The sequence below is a fragment of the Lampetra fluviatilis genome, chromosome 44, assembly GCF_964198595.1.
Source record: "Lampetra fluviatilis chromosome 44, kcLamFluv1.1, whole genome shotgun sequence".
In the NCBI taxonomy this organism is placed as follows: Eukaryota; Metazoa; Chordata; class Hyperoartia; order Petromyzontiformes; family Petromyzontidae; genus Lampetra; species Lampetra fluviatilis.
Genome location: NC_136318.1, coordinates 3,898,174 through 3,923,442, shown reverse-complemented (window position 1 = coordinate 3,923,442; position 25,269 = coordinate 3,898,174). Strand labels below are relative to the sequence as shown.

Genomic DNA, 25,269 nt, shown 5'->3' with positions numbered 1-25,269 from the left:
GAGGGGTGCGAGGATGCGAGGATGATGAGGTGAGGGTCTGGGTGAGGGATGCGAGGATGATGAGGTGAGGGTCTGGGTGAGGGATGCGAGGGTTGTGAGGATGATGAGGTGTCGGCATGAGGTTGAGGAACCTGGATGATGGAGGGGTGAGTGCTGTCGATGCCGTGTGTATGAGGTGAGGGGTCTGGAGACTGGATGAGGGGAGGTGAGTGCTGGTGAGGTGAGCGACGCGGGTTCGAGCCACTGATGGTGCTGACCACCCCCCCCCCGTGTCCCCCCCCCCCGTGCCCCCCCCCCCCGTGTCCCCCCCCCCCCGTGTCCCCCCCCCCCGTGTCCCCCCCCCCCGTGTCCCCCCCCCCCGTGTCCCCCCCCCCCCGTGTCCCCCCCCCCCGTGTCCCCCCCCCCCGTGTCCCCCAGCCCTGGAGGGAGACGCCATGTCAGAGGACTTCTACCCCTCGCAGCCCGAGAGACTCAGCCCTGGTGAGTGACCCCCCCCCCCATCACCCCCCAGCCCTGGTGAGTGACCCCCCCCCCTCACCCCCCAGCCCTGGTGAGTGACCCCCCCCCCATCACCCCCCAGCCCTGGTGAGTGACCCCCCCCCCTCACCCCCCAGCCCTGGTGAGTGACCCCCCCCCCATCACCCCCCAGCCCTGGTGAGTGACCCCCCCCCCCCCCTCACCCCCCAGCCCTGGTGAGTGACCCCCCCCCCATCACCCCCCAGCCCTGGTGAGTGACCCCCCATCACCCCCCAGCCCTGGTGAGTGACCCCCCCCCTCACCCCCCAGCCCTGGTGAGTGACCCCCCCCCCTCACCCCCCAGCCCTGGTGAGTGACCCCCCCCCTCACCCCCCAGCCCTGGTGAGTGACCCCCCCCTCACCCCCCAGCCCTGGTGAGTGACCCCCCCCTCACCCCCCAGCCCTGGTGAGTGACCCCCCCCATCACCCCCCAGCCCTGGTGAGTGACCCCCCCCCCCCCCTCACCCCCCAGCCCTGGTGAGTGACCCCCCCCCCATCACCCCCCAGCCCTGGTGAGTGACCCCCCCCTCACCCCCCAACCCTGGTGAGTGACCCCCCCCATCACCCCCCAGCCCTGGTGAGTGACCCCCCCCCCATCACCCCCCAGCCCTGGTGAGTGACCCCCCCCTCACCCCCCAGCCCTGGTGAGTGACCCCCCCCTCACCCCCCAGCCCTGGTGAGTGACCCCCCCCATCACCCCCCAGCCCTGGTGAGTGACCCCCCCCCCCCCCCTCACCCCCCAGCCCTGGTGAGTGACCCCCCCCCCCATCACCCCCCAGCCCTGGTGAGTGACCCCCCATCACCCCCCAGCCCTGGTGAGTGACCCCCCCCTCACCCCCCAGCCCTGGTGAGTGACCCCCCCCTCACCCCCCCAGCCCTGGTGAGTGACCCCCCCCTCACCCCCCAGCCCTGGTGAGTGACCCCCCCCCCCCCTCACCCCCCAACCCTGGTGAGTGACCCCCCCTCACCCCCCCCAGCCCTGGTGAGTGACCCCCCCCCCATCACCCCCCAGCCCTGGTGAGTGACCCCCCCCCCCCCCTCACCCCCCAGCCCTGGTGAGTGACCCCCCCCTCACCCCCCCCAGTCCTGGTGAGTGACCCCCCCTCACCCCCCCCAGCCCTGGTGAGTGACCCCCCCTTCACCCCCCAGCCCTGGTGAGTGACTCACCAGGGCGATTAAACATTAATATGTAAACTTGCTCACTGATTTGAAAAACTAAAATATTTTTTCGCAGAAATGTTTTGGATTCATCAGTAATGCATGGGGGTGGCGTGGGGGGAGTGTGGAGGTCGCGGTGCGGTGGGGGAGGGGATCTCGACAGAGTTTACCTGGAGCGGTGTTTGAGTTTCGGTTTCGGCCGCCAGAGGGCAGTAGACAGCATGAGTCACTGCTACACCAAAAACTAAACGATTTTTGTTAAATTATTATTTTACCAGGTCAGGCCCACTGAGCTATGTAGAGCTCTCGTTTGCTAGAAGTCGACCTGGCTATCACAGATGATGGCTCAACGAAGTGGCCTATCATTGCGTGAACATGTATAGTGGCCAAATTAACCTCAACGCACTTTGTTTCTCAATGTGGAGGGGCAGAAAACCGGGAGGACTCGGAGAAAAATCCACGTGACCACTGGGAAAGAGACACACAAACTCCAAATATACAGCAGCAGGCATTGTCAGGGTTGGGATCGAACCCACGACCTCCTGTATACCAGGCGAGGTAGTTAACATCTCCTAGTCACCGTGATGATTATGATGATAAGAGAGACACACAAACTCCAAATATACAGCAGCAGGCATTGCCAGGGTTAGGATCGAACCCACAACCTCCTTCATACGAGGCAAGAGAGTCACCATCTCGCCACCGTGCTTTGGTGCAGCTTAGATACCTTGGAGTCGTTTTGAGTCATCAATCTTTCTTTTGTGTGCCACTCAGTGCCCTGGAGCCAAGGTGACTTCCTGCTGCTCAAATAAGCAACGAGGCAGTCCACGTTCCTATGGCGAGGGCGAGTCTGATATTATGGGACACCCACTGTTGACTTGCTCATTAAGTGGTGAATAAGTTTATCGACCCCGGAGGGAGGGAGGGTGATGGGTTGCGTCAACCAAACTCCGCCGCTGGGCCGCTGTGGATCTTACCCGGATGTTCATGGAACTTGCTGCGGAAAAATGCCACTTGGGATGGGTGAATGCAACTTGGGATAGTTGAATGGAACTTGGGATAGTTGAATGGAACTTGGATGGGTGAATGTAACTTGGGATGGGTGAATGGAACTGGGATGGGTGAATGGAACTGGGATGAGTGAATGGAACTTGGGATAGTTGAATGCAACTTGGGATAGTTGAATGGAACTGGGATATTTGAATGCAACTGAGATAGTTGAATGCAACTTGGGATAGTTGAATGGAACTGGGATATTTGAATGCAACTGGGATAGTTGAATGCAACTTGGGATGGGTGAATAGAACTTGGGATGGGTGAATGTAACTTGTCAACGCAATGTCTTGTTGCAGGAACATCACTTACAAGGAGCCAGAAGAGGTGACGTCACACGCACTCACCTTCTGACACTCAACCCACACTGTAGGAGGATGTGGCCAAGTGTGTGCGTGTGCGTTGTCTTTGTGTGTTGCTATGGTGTGTGTCTATCAGCGTGTATGTGTAGCTGGGAGCGGTAGTGTAACGGTTAGTGCTACGAACCCGGGGACCCGAGTTCGATTCCCGCTCACGGCCAACACCAGTGATAATATAATTATCTGAAAAGGTCATGGGCCTCCCCTAGGTCAACTCAGCCTCAAATTAGTACCTAGTGTGATGTGTAAACATCGCCACTAGGGAGACAAAGGCGGCCGGGCATGGTGCTGGCTTACCCACTCCCTCGTGTGTCGTTCTCGCCTTCATAGGTCCTCGCTAACAGCACTTGCCCCAACAGTCTGTTGAAGGCTATACGGGGAATCTTCATTTTAGTTTTATGTGTGTCTATGGGGAGCGGTAGTGTAGCAGGTCGCGCGCCGTGTGATGAAACCGGCGACCCGAGTTCGATTCCCGCTCATGGCCACCAACACCAGTGACGATTATGTGAACTCATCGTCCTCCCCTAGGTCAACTCAGCCTCAAATTAGTACCTAGTGTGATGTGTAAACATCACCACTTGGGAGACAATGGCGGCCGGGCGTGGTGCTGGCCCACCCACCCTCGCGTGTGCCATTCTGGCCTCGCTAAACACCACTTGCCCCAACAGTCTGTGAAGGCTACACGGGGCATCTGTGTATTGGTGTGTATATCTGCGTGTATATCTGCGTGTGCTTCCACGTGTCCTCGCTGTGCAGTTTCTGAGCTTGGATGGCAACAGTTTGAGCACTCGGGAGCTGCTGCGTCTGGGCAAAAGCCACTTCAAGATCAAGGTGAGGCCCACAGGGCAGGTCACCAGGTCATTGGGTTGCAGGCCAATGAGTCGGCAGGTCACGAGGACACGGGCAGACACCGTGGGTTCGAGATTTGAAGCTTTCGTGATTGCAAGGATTCATATTCTTAGGTTTTTTCGGTAAAGTCACGTAGGTAAAAAATTTAAATTAATATAAGTAAAATTAAAATAAAATAAAAATCACGACGTTTCGGAGGCAACACCAGCTTACACCTGAAGACGGAAGCTTGTGTTGCCTCCGAAACGTCGTGATTTTTATTTATTTTTATTTTACTTTTATTAATTTTTCTTTACGTGACTTTACCGAAAAAACCTAAGAATAAGACACCGTGGGGTTCACCTTGCCCCACTACATCGTGGGGCATCGCTCCACCTCCATCGTGGAGCCCTACTCCATCGTGGGGCTTGCCTCACCCAGCTCCACCATGGGGCACCGCTCCACCGTGAGACTTCCCTCCGCCGTGGGGCCACTCATGCTGCACCTGTGTCTCCTCAGCTCACGGAGGAGGCCCAGGTCAGGATCAGGAAATCGCGCGAGCTACTGGAGACCATCATCCAGGAGAACAAAGGTCAGCCCAGGGTCACACTAAAGGTCACACCAAAGGTCACACCAAAGTTCACACCAAAGGTCACGCTGAGCACGTTTAGAGTGTCACAGTGTCCCACCTGCACTGAACACGTGATGTCACTGTGTCCCACCTGCACTGAACACGTGGTGTCACGGTGTCACACCTGCACTGAACACGTGTGAAGTGTCACCGTGTCACACCTGCACCCGTGTGTGCGCCACAGTGGTTTACGGAATCACGACGGGATTTGGCAAGTTCGCCCGCACGGTCATCCCAAGCAACAAGCTCAAGTGAGCAAGCATCACGCAGCATCACACAACCACACAACATCACACCAACATCACACCAACACCACCACACAACATCACACCAACATCACACCAACACCACCACACAGCACCACACCACTACTACCACACAGCAGCGCACTGACACCACCGCACAATATCACATCAGCACAGACACAGCATCACAAAGCATCACACCACCACTACACAGCATCACACCACTACCACCGCACAGCACCACACCACTACAACCACTACCACCACTACCACACAGCATCACACCACCACCACCACACAGCACTACACCACCACACAGCATCATACCACCACCACCACCACACACCACACCAACACCACCCCACGGAGACGGGTGATGATGTCGCGTCTCTGTCGTCGCAGGGAGCTGCAGGAGAACCTCATCCGCTCGCACGCAGCAGGTGAGGGGGGGGGGGCTGGTCTGGGGGCGCGTCGGGGCCAGGGCTTGCCACCTGTGCGGGCAACTGATTCATCGTCACAGCGAATTTCCCATGTTCTGACTGGCCCAGTGCAACCCTACCACTCACTCACAGCCACCCGCCCACCCGCCCGCTCAGTCACCCACCCACTGACCCGTTTGCCCACTCACTCACTCACCCACCAACTAGCGATGTCACCCATCTGGGGTAGGTCCGTGCAAAGGTGGTAACTCTCCCGCGGTGGCATCGCCTGTGCCGTGCAGCTGTGATGCCCGCGCGTGACGCCACGTGTCTGTCTGTCGCGGTCGTGCAGGAGTGGGGAAGCCCCTCCTGCCGGAGCGGACCCGCATGCTGCTCGCACTGCGCATCAACGTCCTGGCCAAGGGCTACAGCGGCATCTCCCCAGAATCCATCAGCCGCATGATCAGCGCATTCAACGGTGAGGCCGTGCCCCGAGCTGTCTCCAGCATCGCGGCCTTCAGCGTCGACATCTCCAGCATCACGATCTCTAGGATCACGATCGCTAGAATCACCATCTCTATAATCGTGATCTAGAATCACGATCTCCAGCATCAACATCTCCAGCATCACGATCTCTAGAATCACGATCTCTAGAATCACGATCTCTAGCTTCACGATCTCCAGCATCAACATCTCCAGCATCACGATCTCTAGGATCACGATCTCCAGCATCAACCTCTCCAGCACCACGATCTCCCGCGTTACAATCTCTATAAATCACAATCTCGAGCGTCACGTGTGCGTGTGCGCGTGCAGCGTCGTGTCTGCCCTACGTGCCGGAGAAGGGCACGGTGGGGGCGAGCGGGGACCTGGCCCCCCTGGCGCACCTGGCGCTCGGCCTCATGGGCGAGGGGAAGATGTGGTCGCCCAGGAGCGGTTGGGCCGATGCGAAATACGTACGCCACGCGAGAACACACGCACACACGCACGCGCACACACATGCACACACACGCACGCACGCGCACGCACACACACGCACACACATGCACACACACATGCATGCACACACGCACACACACGCGCGCACGCACACACGAAGACAAAGATCCCACGTGTGACCTTACAGACTGTAGGAGCAAGCGCTGTTAGTAGCGAGCACCTATGAAGGCCGGCACGGCACACGAGTGGGTGGCCAGCACCACACTGGACCGTCTTTGTCTCCCCAATGGCGATATTCACACCGCACCAGATATTCATTTGAGGCTGAGTCGACCTAGGGGAGGCCCAAGACCGGTTCAGATAACCGTCAGTACACGTGCACACACACACACACACGCATACACACATTCACACACACACACAGCGGCCGTTCGCCACTAAGTTGCGGGAATGTGACCACGGGGAGTTTGTGCCATGCTAGGCGCACTCTGACGTGGTTGGGAAGTTGCTTTTATTGAGACGCTAAGTGGTTTTCCTATGGACTAACTCAACCCCACCATAGGAATGTGGAATCCCCACCGCTGGCTCTCCAGGGGCTCTGCACAGGCGATGAGCACGTACGCCTCAACGCTCATAGCAGCAGTCGCAACAACAAGAGCTCACTGTGACTCTGTCTCTTCTAGGTGCTGCAGGCTCATGGACTTTCTCCGATATCGTTCCGCCCCAAGGAGGTAGGGCACGCGGTGGCACTGCTGCAGCTGCCTCGCCGCTACAGCCACTGCTGCAGCTGCCTCGCCGCTACAGCCACTGCTGCAGCTGCCTCCTCGCTTGCCGAGACAAAGCCCTCGCCGAGGGCTCACGACTCGAGCCGAGCTCTGACGACTGTTGCTCCTGCTGCTCTGACTGATGCTACTGTTGCTGCTCCGACTGATGCTACTGCTGCTGCTACTACTGCTGCTGCTAATACTGCTGTTTCTGCTACTACTGCTACTGCTCCGACTGCTGCTTCTGCTACTGCTGCTGCTACTGCTGCTACTGCTGTTGCTACTGCTGTTGCTACTGCTGCTGCTACTACTGCTGCTGCTACTGCTGCTGCTACTGCTGCTGCTGCTCCGGCGGCTGCGTGTATTCCCACTGAATAATTTCCGGGGTAATTTGGCAAATTTAGACCGTGGCGTCGGCCGCCTCTTGCGAACGACGTCACGGGATCTCTAACGTCCAGGGTGAAGAAGAGCAGACGGCGCGTGGCAATATTGTCACGGCTCATGCTGCAGCAGCAGTTAACCGGGGCGGCCGCTTAATCCGAACCGTGGGATCTGTGCAACAAAAAGGGTGACCACGCTGCTTGCCGCTGGGCCAGCCGCCCCGTGGGCAGTGGGACAGAGAAACGAGACTCCCGTGCGTCTCTCCACACACCAATATGCATCGTGCACAATCAGAACCTTTATTTGTGCTGCAGGGGCAATCGGATGAGCTGCAAGGATTTTCTTTTCCTCGCAGATGTCCAGTAGGGGCACGGCGTCAGTAATTTACAATAAACAATGCAAAGACGCGATAGGAGCGGGAAGGTAACCAAATGTCAAAACATTCATACGAAAACTAAACTTGTTATTTCACCAGGTGAAGCCCCAATGGACTATTCGCTTCTTTTTCAGAAGCAACCTGGCCACAAATGATGGTACTTTCAGCCCATTGGTCAGTCTTCATCACACTGCAGAGTTGTCGAAATTCGACTACGGGTTTGACCTGCTTTGAGTGGTAATCTCCTGCCAAGGACAACTCTGCAGTGCTGCGGCATTTGTTGCGCTGATGAGACCCGAAACGGACAATTCTAGTGCGCCTGAACTCTGTAAAAGCCTCGTCGTGTTGGGGGAGAGTTGCAGAGGGTACCGGCCGTGCAGAGAGCAGAGAGAGGCTCTGCTTGGCAGAACACATTTTGAGTAGGGGGAGGGCAGGTAATCTTCTTGGTTCTTTCGGTAAAGTCACGTAGAATGGAAATAATAAAATAATAAAAATAAAACATTATATCTTATTTTATCATATTATTATATTACTTTATTATGTTTTATTTTTATTATTTTATTATTTCCATTCTACGTGACTTTACCGAAAGAACCAAGAACACACAGACACACTTTTTTTTTGCCCGTATTGAAACGGCTGTACGCTGTATGGACCTGAAAACTCAATTTCCCTGTACAAGAATACGCTGTAGTCACGAAAGCTTTAAAACGTCTGGTAATCTCAACAATTCATTAACTTAATAATCAAACCGCAAATTCACAATGTGTGTCTTTAATTTATTAAGACTTAGCCGACTCATTCACCTGCATTGTTTGGGATAGGAGGTTATCTGCATAACGATAGTGAACGTACTCGCAATGTCGGCTTGTCCCACTGTGTCCCCCCCATCCTGGTGCCCCCCGCCCCCCCTATCCCTCTTTAGGGCTCTTTGTGCGTGACAATTTATTTTCGTGAAAAATTTTTTCCAAAACTTTACACTTTTTAGGAAAAATTGCTTAATGGTGGCAGGCAATCATCTGACCCATAGGTGGCAGCCATCTCAAGCCAGAGGACGAGAGGACTCTAGCCGCCACGCATATAAAGGATTTATAGTGAAAAACTTTGTTTTTACGGGTTATACTTGTTCTTGCACGAGATTTGCTTTCATCGGGTCACTGAGCGAAGTTCCGCCATCCTCTGACTTGCCCCCCCCCATCCCTCTTCAGGGCCTGGCCCTCATCAACGGGACCCAGATGATCACGGCGCTGGGGGCGGAGGCCGTGGAGCGGGCCGCCTCCATCACCCGGCAGGCGGACGTGATCGCGGCGCTCACCCTGGAGGTGCTCAAGGGCACCACCAACGCGTTCGACAGCGGTGAGCGCCGTGGGAGGAGGTGGCCGTGGTTTGCCGCGGCCACCTCCCAGGTGAACACGAGGCGCCATCTCCGTTGCCGGTGGTAATTTGAAAATGAAACTGTTTTTTTATTTGGCTAGGTGAGGCCCACTGAGCTATATACAGCTCTTCTTCATAAGCGGCCTTATTGAGCTATCACAAATGATAGCTCAACTTAGTGGTCTATCATGTGGACATTTATATCAGCCGAATATTCTCGGCGCAAATTTCTAAATTTCAAAAACCGGAGGACCCGGAGAAAAATCCACGCGACCACGGCTAGAGAGACACGCAAACTCCAAATATACAGCAGCAAGCATCGGGGTCGGGATCGAACCCACGACCTCCTGTATACCAGGCGAGGGGGTTAACACCTCACCACCGCAGCCAGATGATGGAGAGGCTGCCACTGTTTCTGCGAAGAGTGCCGAAAGCGATCGGTCGTCCACTCAGCATCGCGCCAAACTCGCGTAGCGCACGGACGTCGGGGTGACTGTGGCCGGCGAGCGTAACGCGTGCCCTCTCCGGCAGACATCCACGAGCTGCGTCCTCACCCGGGGCAGAAGGAGGTGGCTTTCCGATTCCGCTCCCTGCTGGACTCGGACCACCACCCGTCCCAGATCGCCGGTCTCCACGCGCCCCACCAACCCACACCCTGCTCCACCACCACCACCACAACCGCCACCGCACCAACTCAATATCCCGCACGCCTCCAATCCCTGCACCGCACACGCTTTCTCACCGCCGCACTCAAATCAGCGGAAGTTTGAGTCACGCGGCCCAAATCCCTGTGGGTGATCTGAGTAACGCGTGGATTGTGCCGTCCCACAGAGAGCCACAGGTTCTGTGACCGGGTCCAGGACGCGTACACGCTGCGCTGCTGCCCGCAGGTACCGCCGCGACCGTGTCCGCACACTCGATCACGTGTGCTCGCTGAGCGAGAGCGTGAGAGGCGTGTGTGTGTGCGAGTGAGAGACGTGTGTGTGTATGTGTGTGTGAGCGGTAGTGTAGCGGTTAGCGCGCTGCGATATAAACCTGGCGACCCGGGTTCGATTGCCGCTCACGGCCAACACCGGTGACGATTATCTGAACCAGTCCTGGGCCTCCCCTAGGTCGACTCAGCCTCAAATTAGTAACTGGTGCGATGTGTAAACATCGCCACTGGGGAGACAAAGGCGGCCAGGCGTGGTGTTGGCCACCCACCCCCTCGTGTGCCGAGTCGGCCTTTATAGGTGCCCGCTAACAGCACTTGCCCCGACAGTATGTTAAGGCTATATGGGGGATCTTTGTCTTTGTGCAGCCAGGGGTTCAGTGACCGGGTGCAAGATGCAGTGAATGACACTGCCCGCCCTTGCAGGGTTGCCCAGTCTTCAAGCTGACAGAGTTTGATAGATCACAGTTGGGTGAGACTGCTGCCCTACTGCCCCGTGAGCTGCCCTGTGTCCCGTGTTGTTGTCCAGGTGCACGGCATCGTGAATGACACCATCAGCTTTGTGCAGAAAGTCATCCAGACGGAGATGAACAGCGCGACCGACAACCCCGTATCCACACACCTGCAGCTCGCACCCCACACGTATACACAAACACGGCACAATACACACAAAGACATACACAATAGCAACACCAACACAAAAGCACCACCAACACACCTAAAAAGACAAAGATCCCCCAGTATAGCCTCATCAGACGTTTGGGGCAAGTGCTGTTTATAGCGAGCACCACCTATGGAGGCCGGCACAACACACACGAACACAGCACAACCAACAACAAGAAGCGCCATTCGCCACTAAGTGGCGGTGACATCACCACGGTGCCTGTGCCAGGCCAGGTGCACCTTGAGGCCACGTGAAATGTCGAAGGGCTCGCTGGCAGGAGGTAAATGGGACAGACCCAGCAGGTTCCATGGGTTGGCTGACCGAGATGACTGGCAGATGCACCAGCTGTACCCACTATTGTGTCAACATCACAACACACACATATACACTAGCAAATACACACACACACAAATAATCACCAACACACCTATACAGCAACATCACACACGCACACACACAAATACGGTAATCACCAACACACCTATACACCAACATCACACACACGCACACACACAAATACGGTAATCACCAACACACCTATACAGCAACATCACACACACGCACACACACAAATACGGTAATCACCAACACACCTATACAGCAACATCACACACACGCACACACACAAATACGGCAATCACCAACACACCTATACAGCAACATCACACACACACGCGCGCACACAAATACGGTAATCACCAACACACCTATACAGCAACATCACACACACACACGCGCGCACAAATCGGCAACACAAACACGGCAGCCTCACGATCCTTGACAGCAGCGCGAGATGGTGTTTTACGAGCGAGGTGAGACCATCTCTGGGGGCAACTTCCACGGAGAATACCCTGCGAAGGTCAGTCACCTCCTCTCCTCTCGCACGGCGGGGAGTTGACGGGCAATGTCTCTCTGCCTACGTGGAAGGTTGCATGAGCTTGAGCTCTCGTCAGCTCGATAAAACTGAAGCAATTATGTTTTGGTTCTCGTTAACTTTTGCTTGACTCTGGATTCACTTCACCGGCGTTCCATCCACTAGCACGTGGACTTCAAGTTCCCTGTCCGCGCATCAAAATCCACCCGCGGCCTTGCCTCCTCCTTCACTCTACAACCTCCTCCCCTACTGGGCCTCAGCCTTGAATGAGGGCACTTTGAGAGCTGGCGCTCAAACCCCAGTGGCTTTTGGGACTTGAATTTTCACCGTGAGAGAGTTGACGGGCAACGTCTCTCTGTCCGCGTGGAGGTTGGCGACGGCTTCAGGTGCAACCTGCGCTGGCTTCCGCTGGCCGAACGGAGACGCTATACGGTCGCACTCATTGCGCACAAAGTGCTTGCCACGAATGAACAACCAATCACCTCGCCGATCTCGTCAAGAGCATAATAAACCTCTTCTTGGTTCTTTCGGTAAAGTCACGTAGAATGTAAATAATAAAATAATAAAAATAAAACATAATAAAATAATTCTCACGACGTTTCGGCCACAACGCAAGCAGCCGTCCTCAGGTGAAGAACAGGTCTGTCGAGAAGACAGGTCTACACAGACCTGTTCTTCACCTGAGGACGGCTGCTTGCGTTGTGGCCGAAACGTCGTGAGAATTATTTTATTTTGTTTTATTTTTATTATTTTATTCTTTCCATTCTACGTGACTTTACCGAAAGAACCAAGAAGATGAATCCCTGCAGTCACGAAAGCTTTAAATCGAAATGTAGCATAATAAACCATCGCGCAAACTGCGGTCGTCCTCGCAGCAGCAGCAGCAGCGGCGGCTTTTGGATGTCGATCTGTAATGTGAGGTTATATCCGGGTCGTTGACGGATTACAACTCGTCACGATGATTGGCTCTGCCGGTGCTGGTTTATTACAGATCGAGCAAAGGCGGTGGTCACCGCATCGCGTGGCGCTTCTGCGGCCGTCTGGAACGCTCTTCCTGCCGATGTTAGGAAGCCACCGGAGCTGTGCACTTTTAAATAATCTAGATTGAACATTTATTACTCTTTGGTTCTTTCGGTAAAGTCACGTGGGTATAAAATAAAATAGAACACGACGTTTCGGGCCCAACACAAGCGTCCATCATTAGGTGGGAGAGCCATGGCCTGCTGCTGACGGACGCTTGTGTTGCGCCCGAAACGTCGCGATTCATTTTATTTTATTTTCTACCCACGTGACTTTACCGAAAGAACCAAAGAGTATGGATTCCTGCAGTCACGAAAGCTTCAAATCGAGATTGAACATTTACTTCTCTAGAACTGATTTTTGTGTTTAGTTTGTTGTCCTTCCCCCGCGCCTCCGATTAGCGCGGTTGGCTACGTACGGTGCGAAAAGAAGTTGAACGCACAAGCTCGTGTCACGTCCAGGCTGGATTTCTTTGGTCTCGCCAACATTCCTGCAGCAAATCTAACTACTGCTGCTCCACAACGTCACTGCCCAGGCACCAGAGTACCAAACGAACGGCCTACGACATTCTACAGATTGCGTAGGCCGAGATTTGTCTGATTTACGCTTCTCTCAGGGATTGTTTGCCATGTGCTGTGTCTCCTCTGCCACAGTACATAGCTAACCGTGCTAATCGGAGGTGCGTGAATTTCAATGCGAAGAAAGTCGGGGCAGACGGGATCAGACTTTAGTCCTCTCTGACACACACAGACAGACGCACACATCACAATTACACACACAGATACCATCACAATTACACATACACACAGATAGCATCACAATTACTCATACACACAGATACTATCACAATTACACACACAGATACCATCACAATTACTCATACACACAGATACTATCACAATTACACACACAGATACCATCACAATTACTCATACACACAGACACTATCACAATTACACACACAGATACCATCACAATTACTCATACACACAGACACTATCACAATTACACACACAGATACCATCAGAATTACTCATACACACAGATACCATCACAATTACTCATACACACAGATACTATCACAATTACACACACAGATACTATCACAATTACTCATACACACAGATACTATCACAATTACACACACAGATACCATCACAATTACTCATACACACAGATACTATCACAATTACACATACACACAGACACTATCACAATTACACACACAGATACCATCACAATTACTCATACACAGATACTATCACAATTACACATACACACAGACACTATCACAATTACACATACACAGATACTATCATAATTACACATACACACAGATACCATCACATTTACACATACACAGATACTATCACAATGACACTCACAGACACGATGACAATTACACATACACACAGATACTATCACAATTACACATATACACAGATACTATCACAATTACACACTCACAGACACGATGACAATTACACGCGCAGAGAGCAGAGATGCACACTCTCACAAATACACAGACACTCAACACCCTAACACACCGCAAATGGCAAAACATTCCCCCCACACAGACACGCACTGTCACAAAGACACAGAGGAAAAAGATCCCCCGAGATAGCTTCGAAACAGACTGTTGGTGAGCACCTATTGCGGCCAGTCCGGCACACGCGGTCAGAATTCGAATTCCAGCCAACGTGGGGGTGAGGTCCCACGTGGTGTGGGTGAGACCCGTGCGTCGTGCGCTCTGCTGCGGGGTGCACGGACGTCGCGAGCGTAGGGTCCTTGTGATGGCACCTCCTATTGCTGTGGTGGCACCTCCTATTGCTGTGGTGGCACCTCCTATTGTTGTGGTGGCACCTCCTATTGCTGTGGTGGCACCTCCTATTGCTGTGGTGGCACCTCCTATTGTTGTGGTGGCACCTCCTATTGCTGTGGTGGCACCTCCTATTGCTGTGGTGCCACCTCCTATTGCTGTGGTGGCACCTCCTATTGCTGTGATGGCACCTCCTATTGCTGTGATGGCACCTCCTATTGCTGTGATGGCACCTCCTATTGCTGTGGTGGCACCTCCTATTGCTGTGGTGCCACCTCCTATTGCTGTGGTGGCACCTCCTATTGCTGTGGTGGCACCTCATATTGCTGTGCTGGCACCTCCTATTGCTGTGGTGCCACCTCCTATTGCTGTGGTGCCACCTTCTATTGCTGTGATGGCACCTCCTATTGCTGTGGTGGCACCTTCTATTGCTGTGATGGCACCTCCTATTGCTGTGGTGGCACTTCTATTGCTGTGATGGCACCTCCTATTGCTGTGATGGCACCTTCTATTGCTGTGATGGCACCTCCTATTGCTGTGATGGCACCTTCTATTGCTGTGATGGCACCTCCTATTGCTGCAGTGGCACCTCCTATTGCTGTGGTGGCACCTCCTATTGCTGTGGTGGCACCTCCTATTGCTGTGGTGGCACCTCCTATTGCTGTGGTGGCACCTTCTATTGCTGTGATGGCACCTCCTATTGCTGTGATGGCACCTCCTATTGCTGTGGTGCCACCTTCTATTGCTGTGATGGCACCTCCTATTGCTGTGGTGCCACCTCCTATTGCTGTGGTGCCACCTTCTATTGCTGTGATGGCACCTCATATTGCTGTGATGGCACCTCCTATTGCTGTGATGGCACCTCCTATTGCTGTGATGGCACCTCCTATTGCTGTGGTGGCACCTTCTATTGCTGTGATGGCACCTCCTATTGCTGTGGTGGCACTTCTATTGCTGTGATGGCACCTTCTATTGCTGTGATGGCACCTCCTATTGCTGCGGTAGCACCTTCTATTGCTGTGATGGCACCTATTGCTGTGATGGTACCTCATATTGCTGCGGTGGCACCTCCTATTGCTGCGGCCATTCCCCGTGTGACGGTGCGGTGGGCCCGTTGCGCCAGGTGCTGGACTACTTGGCGATCGGAGTGCACGAGTTGGCGGCCATCAGCGAGCGGAGGATCGAGCGGCTGTGCAACCCGTCCCTGAGCGAGCTGCCCGCGTTCCTCGTGAACGAAGGAGGCCTCAACTCGGGCTTCATGATCGCGCACTGCACCGCCGCCTCGCTCGGTACGCAGGGCCACGTGCCTCTCGCACAGCCTTGCACCCTCCCGCTGGAATGAACTTCCGCTGTGCGTTAAGCAGTCCCCCCTTCTTAACCTCCTTTCGTTCCTCCATTAAAGCATCACCTCCTCTTCTCCATTGCCCATTCACTTACTATTCCCTCCCGTCGCCCCTCCACTCTATCCTGTCCCCCCCATAGTCCCTTTTGTGAACCCAATGTGTGCCAGAGGTCGCAACCGGGTACCCGATACCCGTACCCTACCCGATACCCGGCTACCCGTACCCGGCCGGGTACGGGTACCCGTTTGCGACCCTGGTGCGGCCGGGTACGGGTACGGGTAAGGAATCAAAACCCGTTTGAGACCTCTGATGTGTGCCCTCTGTTACAGTCACTCATTGCTCGGCACTTGAACGCCCTTGCCATCTTCATCACTCTATTTCTGATACCGCTTTTAAACCACGTAAAGCACATTGGGCTAAAGCGAACGTGACCGAGATGTTAACTACCTCGCCTGGTATACAGGAGGTCGTGCGTTCAATCCCTACCCTGACGCCTGCAGCTGTATATTTGGTCGCGTGGACTTTTTTTGCGGGTCCTCGGGGTTTTCCCTCCACATTTAGAATGAACATCACGCGTCTAGACGAATTGGCTGATATAAATTTCCACGTGAGGATAAGCCACTTGGTTGAGCTAATCATTTGTGGCGAGGTCGCTACGAGGCTCAGCTGGGCCTTACCTGGTAAAAATGTAACAAGAAAAATTGTGTTTAGTTTTTTATTTAAAGCGTTCGTGACTGCAGGGATTCATCTTCTTGGTTCTTTCGGTAAAGTCACGTAGAAGGGAAGTAATAAAATAATAAAAATAAGACATTTTTTTATTTTATTATGTTTTATTTTTATTACTTTATTATTTCCCTTCTACGTGACTTTACCAAAAGAACCAAGAAAATAGTGTTTAGTTTTAGGTTTCTAAATATAAGAGGACGTGTCCGTGCGCGGTCCGCACGGACCCGGCGTGCGGAAGGCGTGCGCCGTGTTCAAAGTTAATGTATTAGGTGTAGCCCTGTGAGCCATTCGGCTCTTGAATCGGGTGCAACCGCAACAAACAAAAAACAAAAACAAGAAAACATCTTAAAGTGACTATGTGCAAACAGAAAATCCAAGAAAAGACAGCAAAATATTGCAGAAAAAATCACCATGTGACCAAGGGGTACGGGATGTGTGGACGTGGTGTCTCTTTCCCCGCAGTGTCGGAGAACAAGTGTCTGTGCCACCCTTCGTCCGTCGACTCCCTCTCCACCAGCGCGGCCACCGAGGACCACGTGTCCATGGGCGGCTGGGCCGCGCGCAAGGCCCTGCGCGTCATTGAGCACGTGGAGCAGGGTGTGAAGCACTCTGCAGCGTACACACACACACACACACCGTGTACACACGCATAGTGTACACACACATAGCGTACACACACACACACCGTGTACACACGCATAGTGTACACACATAGCGTACACACACACACACCGTGTACACACACACACACCGTGTACATACACACACATAGTGTACACACACACACACCGTGTACACACGCATAGTGTACACACACACACACATAGTGTACATACACACACACACCGTGTACACACGCATAGCGTACACACACATAGTGTACACACACACACACCGTGTCCACACACTGTGTAGACACACACTGTGTATTCACGCATAGTGTATACACACATAGTGTACACACACACACTGTGTGTGTACACACACACCGTGTACACACACACACTGTGTACACACACACACACTGTGTATACACACTGTGTAGAGACACAGTGTCACGTCCCGCTCACGTATCCATGTGCCACGTGTGTCTCTGCCAGTGTTGGCCATCGAGCTGCTGGCCGCGTGCCAGGGCATCGAGTTCCTGCGGCCTCTGCGCACGACCACCCCGCTGGAGAAAGTCTACGACCTGGTCCGCAGCAGCGTCAGGTACGACGAGAGAGGCCGCGCACGCGGCAGCGGCTGCGTGTCCCACCCCACGCAAGCGTAGGGGTTGTTACGGGGAGAAAGGCGGACAGAAACACAAGGGTGTCTGCACCCACACACGGGGTGTCTACATCCACGTCCGCATCGGTTAACCCTGGAGGGCCATGGGGGGGGGGGGCGCTGTGATCCCCCATAGCCCCACCTCTCGGTGAGGATTGCTATAAAAGGCGGGGAGCCAGAGGGCTCGGGGCCAGTGTGTTAGAAGCTTACCGGTGAAGACTGAAGACCGGCAGAATAAGCCCTGGGACTCCCCTGGCTCGCTGTCCTTGTCAGGGCCGAGCAGGGCAAGCCAGTGGCGCGGCCCCGAGAGCTCCAGGACCGCTGCTCTTGTAAGAGCACGGCCTGGTTAGCTGGGTGCCAGAATTCGTGCTTGACCAGGGCCGGATCAGATAGCCTCCCCTAGCACTCGTAGCAGAGGACTGGGAATAGGACAGTCAGGGGATAGTGCTAGGGGTTATTCTTTGGTTCTTTTCGGTTAAGTCACGTCTAAAAATAAAATAATAAATTAAAATAACATATTACGACGTTTCGATTGCAACAAAACGTCGTAATATGTTATTTTAATTTATTATTTTATTTTTAGACGTGACTTAACCGAAAAGAACCAAAGAATAATTCCTGCAGTCACGAAAGCTCCTAAATTAAGAGTGCTAGGGGTGTTTCCCATCGAGTACGGGTGAAGGGGCCGTTACCCCTTCAAGTATTGTTACCGCCTTTTGGTTAAATAAAAGAGTGTGCCTCAACTACGTCGTCTGACTCACTGAGAACTCACTACACAAGCGCTGCGGTTTCATCGCTGCCACTTCATAGCCAACGGTGCTTGTTGTTGTGCCGTGTGTGCGACTGGACGTGTGCGTGCATGCGTGTGCGTCGCAGGCCCTGGATAAAGGACCGCTTCATGGCTCCGGACATAGAGGCCGTGCACCGGATGCTCGTGGAGGAGAAGGTAGGAGCAGCGCATCAACGGAGGGGCTCCGTCAGGTCCTCTCGTCCTCCTTGAGGGCGGCGCGCGCGCGAGGCGCTCACGCTCTGGCGCGCGCCGTCTGTGTGCCCCTTGCAGGTGTGGCAGGTGGCCGAGCCGTACATTAACTGCTACCGGCTCAAGGACCTGCCCGAGTCGAGGCCGGATTCGCCGACGGCGTGCTCGCTCAGCTCGCCCTCTTCGCCCAACAAACGTCGTCGTAGCTGCGATTAGGCTGGGGGGGGGGGGGGAGCGCTCGCTGGTTCTGCTGTCGGTCATTCTAAACCGCTACGATAACGATAGCTGACGCCGGCGTTTAGCCACGAAAAGCCTCGCCGAGTCTCACAACTCTTTTGTAAGGAGGGATCTGCGTTTTGATATTCGGCAATCCCGTGGGCGAGCTTTTTTGGCTGAATGCGGGAGGAATGCAGCAGTGCCTGGAGAAAGCCGACCGTGTATCAGGGGCTGACACTCAACAAAAAAACTCAACACTGATTACATTAATTGCTGTCCTGCCAACTTCTGGAGACCTCGAAGCACACGGCAGCATACTCACTCTACTCACACAGCAGCATACAGCAGCATAACAGACTCTACTCTAACACCACACAGCATCACACACAATTTGATTCCACAATACATGTTCCTATGCCCTTTGAGAACATGGCGCGTTATGTGTTAGATTATGTTTGATTAAAGCACCAATCTGTAGGCTCAAGTGTGCAATGTTTGATGTTTAATTAAATCTCTGTCGCTCGAAAAAACAACGTTCCTGCCTTCACGAGGGGCGGCTGTGGCCGAGGAATCGCGGTTGGGTGGGGGGGCTTAACGAAGATGCAACTTAACCACAGCGCGTTAATCAGAGCGCGTTAATCAGAGTGCGTGTTAACCAGAGTGCGAACTTCTGGGTTAGGACTCCGGTTTTTGTTCAGTAAGGTCAGAGTCCGCGTTCGGTTCTCCCAAGGATAAATCGAGCTCACGGTCGTTCGTCAGGCAGTCCGCTTCGTGGTTTATTGTCCTACAACACGTCAGGTGGCTGGAAATTGAAAAAGGAAAACTCCCGACAGAAGTTCCCACCCACAGTACGCATCGGACTAAAACATCCCCTGGTTGCAGCGGTGTTTCGATAGAGATGATGTGGGCGCGTGGAAGAGGAATGTTCACAACCTAGAATTGCAATTTAAAAGACCAATTGCCGACCAAGATATCTGTGGTCACAAGAGCAATCGACCAAGGCCGCACTGCAGTGCGGGTGCCAGGAGGAAGTGCGCTGGACCCGGTGATGTCCCTCCTCCATCTACAACGCGACGTTGCAGCATTGCTCATCGCTGCAGCCTCGGCGTGCAGTCAGACGGCTCAGCGACTGTGACGGCTCAGCAGAGGTCGCTAACGGGTTTTGATTCTTTACCCGTACCCGGCCGCACCAGGGTCTCAAACGGGTACCCGTACCCGTACCCGGCCGTACCCGTACCCTACCCGTACCCGGCCGGGTATCGGGTAGGGTACGGGTATCGGGTACCTGATTGCGACCTCTGGGATGAAGCCATGATGCAGGCGCGGGTGGGTTGATTCTAGGAACTTGAATTGTGAGAAGAAACAAGACGTTGGGAAATGAGTGACAAACAGTTACTCACCAGTGACTCACGGCCTACCCGTACCCGTACCCGGCCGCACCAGGGTCGCAAACGGGTACTCGTACCCGTACCCGGCCGGGTACGGGTAGCCGGGTATCGGGTAGGGTACGGGTATCGGGTACCCGGTTGCGACCTCTGCGGCTCAGCTACTCTTGACAGCTCAGCTACTCTGACATCATAACCCCGCTCTCCCGCACAGCTCTGTCATCACGCTGGGGCTGTCTCACGCGTTACCCAGCTGTTGTGGTTGTTCTCGTGCATCAACAAGCATTGATGAGTGTGTGGCACATTAGGAATGGGCCACTCTTCTATTTACTTCCAGTGCAGCAATGGAGTAAAGTGTGGTTTTGTGAGGGTCCTCATTTGCTGTGCAGTACATCAATGCGCGTGTGGACACCAGCATGCAATGACTGAGTTGGGCCTGTGGGTGGCTGGTAGGGTCATTGACTAACCTGACCTGTACACCAGCCACGTGGTTAATGGCGACTCGGTCGAGGATTGCTGTGTGTGACACACGTGCTGTTGCATTGTACAGCAAAAGGACCCAAACGTTGTTCTTGATAGCTATAGAAATGTTCTCATCTTTAAGCTTGGCTTTGAATTGCTAGTTTGTGATATGTTCAATAGGAGGGGGTTTAGCACTGAACACTGTAAATGATGAGTACTGGTGTAGTGACGTCATAGATGTCACCAGGCTGTAAGGACAGTACCGGCCCTAGCGGGCAAGGTGTGTGCCGACCGGAAGGGAAGGTCGGGTAAGGCCATGACAGTCGAGTTGACCCGGGTGGACACATGACCAGTTAAGGCAACAGAGGGACCCCCGAGGAGAGGGCTGTGAGGGTCACGTGATGGAGCCGAGGTTCTTCGTGAAGGTTCTGGAAGGGAGGCGCGGCCAGGAGTTGAGCTGGCCACGCCGGAGAGAATATAATCCGAATCCCGAGAGGGCTCTTGGCTGTCCATCCCGGGCAAGAAAACCTTTCTCTACATTCTACGGTTCGCGAGTCTTCAAGCACGTGGTCCGGGCAGTATGCTGTTAGCCCCGGCTCGCGTTAGCAGTTGTTACATAGTTAGCCAGGGTGATCACCACCCTGGGTCGTTGTGTCAAGTTGTCCTGTTGTGTTCAAGAATAAAATACGCTGCCTCCGAGTTGAAGAGTACGTCTCAGTTGAACCCACTACACTGGTAATTATCTAACCCTAGTAATGTTTATTCTACAACCATGCACCCAGAGTACGAATACTTGCAATGCTATTAATAGAACACATGTATAGTAGTAAGTTGTACAATGGTGACAAGTACAGTACATATACAGTTCATATATGGTACAGATAATGGGTGTAAGATACCAATATAAGTGGATGGTATATATATGTAGGACTTGAGAAACACGCGTCACGCGTTGGATTGTGATACGGGCACGCGGCGGATAGTGAGGGCAAACGGGGACACAGGGAGCGGGCGCCATACTGTTGTTATTGTACCGATTAAGGTGGTAAGGTAATTAAGGGGGGCCTGCAGGTGTGCGGGGGTAATGAGGACGCAGGCCGGTGATTGGACGAGAGGGATGGGTGTCGGGAATTGGAGCCTCGATGTCTACAATAACAACACCACGTGAGGCTGGGGGATGGGGGCGAGTGGAGAAGCGGGGGATGATCTAATTGATTAAGGGAAATTGGTTCGGAGATAAAGGCAAAGAGCGTGGGGAGAAACGGGAGTTGGTTGGTGCCTGGGACAAGAGACGGATAGAGGAAGAGACGGAGCAGCAGACAAGAGAGTATAGTATAAGGTAGCAGTGGACAGAGGGAGATAGTGTACGGTAGCAGTGGAAAAAGAGAAGACAGAGTATGGTAGCAGCGGATAGAGAGAATACAGTATAGGATAGCAGCGGAGTAACGGACCGTGGTGGAGAAGCTACGACGGAGTGAGACGGCAGAGAGAACAAAGAGCGGCCGAGCTGGAGAGAGAGCAGAGAGGAGCGTCGCTGGAGGAGAGGAGCAGAAGGAGAGCGAGCGAAGCCAGCGGAGCGAACGAATGGAGGGACATTGAGTGATGTTGATGGGGAGTTGTGCGTTGGAGAGAACGGAGGGACATTGAGTGATGTTGATGGGGAGTTGTGCGTTGAAGAGAACGGAGGGACATTGTGTGATGTTGATGGGGAGTTGTGCATTGAAGAGAACGGAGGGACATTGAGTGATGTTGATGGGGAGTTGTGCGTTGAAGAGAACGGAGGGACATTGTGTGATGTTGATGGGGAGTTGTGCATTGAAGAGAACGGAGGGACATTGAGTGATGTTGATGGGGAGTTGTGCGTTGGAGAGAACGGAGGGACATTGAGTGATGTTGATGGGGAGTTGTGCGTTGGAGAGAACGGAGGGACATTGAGTGATGTTGATGGGGAGTTGTGCGTTGGAGAGAACGGAGGGACATTGTGTGATGTTGATGGGGAGTTGTGCATTGAAGAGAACGGAGGGACATTGTGTGATGTTGATGGGGAGTTGTGCATTGAAGAGAACAGAGGGACATTGAGTGATGTTGATGGGGAGTTGTGCGTTGGAGAGAACGGAGGGACATTGTGTGATGTTGATGGGGAGTTGTGCATTGAAGAGAACGGAGGGACATTGAGTGATGTTGATGGGGAGTTGTGCATTGAAGAGAACGGAGGGACATTGTGTGATGTTGATGGGGAGTTGTGCATTGAAGAGCACGGAGGGACATTGTGTGATGTTGATGGGGAGTTGTGCATTGAAGAGCACGGAGGGACATTGTGTGATGTTGATGGGGAGTTGTGCATTGAAGAGAACGGAGGGACATTGTGTGATGTTGATGGGGAGTTGTGCATTGAAGAGCACGGAGGGACATTGTGTGATGTTGATGGGGAGTTGTGCATTGAAGAGAACGGAGGGACATTGAGTGACGTTGATGGGGAGTTGTGCGTTGGAGAGAACGGAGGGACATTGTGTGATGTTGATGGGGAGTTGTGCATTGAAGAGAACGGAGGGACATTGTGTGATGTTGATGGGGAGTTGTGCGTTGGAGAGAACGGAGGGACATTGTGTGATGTTGATGGGGAGTTGTGCATTGAAGAGAACGGAGGGACATTGTGTGATGCCGACGGAGGAGATGTGAACTATACGCGTTAATAAAGAACCGAGGAAAAACAAAAGTTGTCGCGTCAATACGAGTCCTACATATATATACATACAGCTTAGGTTGAAATAAATATTAGACTAGTAAAGTGTAAAGGTTATGATTAAAGACAAAAATAGTTTATCAGTAGTGTAATTGGGTTTAAGGGAAACTGTTATTGGGTAACCTGACGTGGACATCAACTACGTGGTTAATGGCGACTCTGTTGAGAATTTCTGTGTGTGACACACGTGCTGTTGCATTTTACAGATTATCACAACAAATGTGTTTGCCCTCGATTTGGAGCATCTGCCCACGTCCTTCATTTCGAGTGTGCAACAAGTGGAGGCCATCCAACGGTCTGAAGCAAAATGCCGACAAGAAGACCACGCTCACCTGGCTGGGTTCTAGACACGGGTCAGACGTTTTCTCATCATCAATATTGTGACCCAACGATCCGTCAATACTAGTTTTCTCCAGTGAAGGGGGTGGACGAGGAGAGAGACAGAGAGAAGCGGAAGCGTGGGTTGAGCACAAGGAGGAGAAGGAACAGATAGAGAAAGACAGACAGCTCCGAACTCTTTGTGGTTGACATGTCGGGTGTCGGACTGTCTTCACGGCGGAGGGTGCCCTGTGGTTTACAAGTGCTGCCACGAACCACGATGTTATAAAGGGGACACACAAACAACAGAGCAGCAACACTGTCGTAACTTCGGTGTTAATGAGTTATACTGCCCCCAGTAAATGAACACATGGATGATGCGTCAAACCCTGCCACTGGGGTTCATAAAATATCACAGCAATGTTTTGGCAAGTCTGTGGACATGCGTTACGGTGTGATGCGCTTAGATGTCGTCTGCAGAATCGTGGATTTTGATGCGTGAAAGGTCGGGAATGTTCGCCGGTTAATTGCTGCGCTCATCGGATTCACGCAGGATAAAATACCGCGAAGACTGCCACTGCTGACACACCTCCTGCATCGGTGTCACTTCTATAGGAGGGGTTTAATATAGAGAGATCTAGTGTGGAGAGGTCTAGTGTGGAGACGTCTAGTGTAGAGACATCGAGTGTAAAGGTCTAGTGTGGAGACGTCTAGTGTGGAGACGTCTAGTGTGGAGACATCTAGTGTGGAGAGGTCTAGTGTAGAGACATCTAGTGTGGAGAGGTCTAGTGTGGAGACGTCTAGTGTAGAGACATCTAGTGTGGAGACGTCTAGTGTAGAGACATCTAGTGTGGAGACGTCTAGTGTAGAGACATCTAGTGTGGAGACGTCTAGTGTAGAGACATCTAGTGTGGAGACGTCTAGTGTAGAGACATCTAGTGTGGAGACGTCTAGTGTGGAGACATCTAGTGTGGAGACGTCTAGTGTAGAGACATCTAGTGTGGAGACGTCTAGTGTAGAGACATCTAGTGTGGAGACGTCTAGTGTAGAGACATCTAGTGTGGAGACGTCTAGTGTAGAGACATCTAGTGTGGAGACGTCTAGTGTAGAGACATCTAGTGTGGAGACGTCTAGTGTAGAGACGTCTAGTGTAGAGACATCTAGTGTGGAGACGTCTAGTGTGGAGACGTCTAGTGTAGAGACATCTAGTGTGGAGACGTCTAGTGTAGAGACATCTAGTGTGGAGACGTCTAGTGTAGAGACATCTAGTGTGGAGACGTCTAGTGTAGAGACATCTAGTGTGGAGACGTCTAGTGTAGAGACGTCTAGTGTGGAGACGTCTAGTGTGGAGACGTCTAGTGTGGAGACGTCTAGTGTAGAGACATCTAGTGTGGAGACGTCTAGTGTAGAGACATCTAGTGTGGAGACATCTAGTGTGGAGACGTCTAGTGTAGAGACATCTAGTGTGGAGACGTCTAGT

General features: G+C 53.2%; 1 protein-coding gene across 1 annotated transcript in view; it reads left to right on the top strand.

Moving 5' to 3' along the window:
• Window positions 1-19,373, top strand: part of LOC144947180 (histidine ammonia-lyase-like) — a 21,182-nt gene extending 1,809 nt beyond the window's left edge. The window contains exons 3-20 of the mRNA XM_078876371.1: window positions 3,027-3,054; window positions 3,843-3,917; window positions 4,434-4,506; window positions 4,730-4,796; window positions 5,193-5,230; window positions 5,562-5,687; window positions 6,026-6,165; window positions 6,832-6,879; window positions 8,878-9,025; window positions 9,575-9,670; window positions 9,875-9,933; window positions 10,504-10,584; window positions 11,432-11,497; window positions 15,475-15,640; window positions 16,883-17,017; window positions 17,521-17,629; window positions 18,563-18,632; window positions 18,747-19,373. Coding sequence (XP_078732497.1) covers window positions 3,027-3,054; window positions 3,843-3,917; window positions 4,434-4,506; window positions 4,730-4,796; window positions 5,193-5,230; window positions 5,562-5,687; window positions 6,026-6,165; window positions 6,832-6,879; window positions 8,878-9,025; window positions 9,575-9,670; window positions 9,875-9,933; window positions 10,504-10,584; window positions 11,432-11,497; window positions 15,475-15,640; window positions 16,883-17,017; window positions 17,521-17,629; window positions 18,563-18,632; window positions 18,747-18,881 — 1,660 coding nt within the window. The 3' untranslated portion in view covers window positions 18,882-19,373. The remainder of the gene's footprint in view (window positions 1-3,026; window positions 3,055-3,842; window positions 3,918-4,433; window positions 4,507-4,729; window positions 4,797-5,192; window positions 5,231-5,561; window positions 5,688-6,025; window positions 6,166-6,831; window positions 6,880-8,877; window positions 9,026-9,574; window positions 9,671-9,874; window positions 9,934-10,503; window positions 10,585-11,431; window positions 11,498-15,474; window positions 15,641-16,882; window positions 17,018-17,520; window positions 17,630-18,562; window positions 18,633-18,746) is intronic.
• Window positions 19,374-25,269: the final 5,896 nt, after the last annotated feature.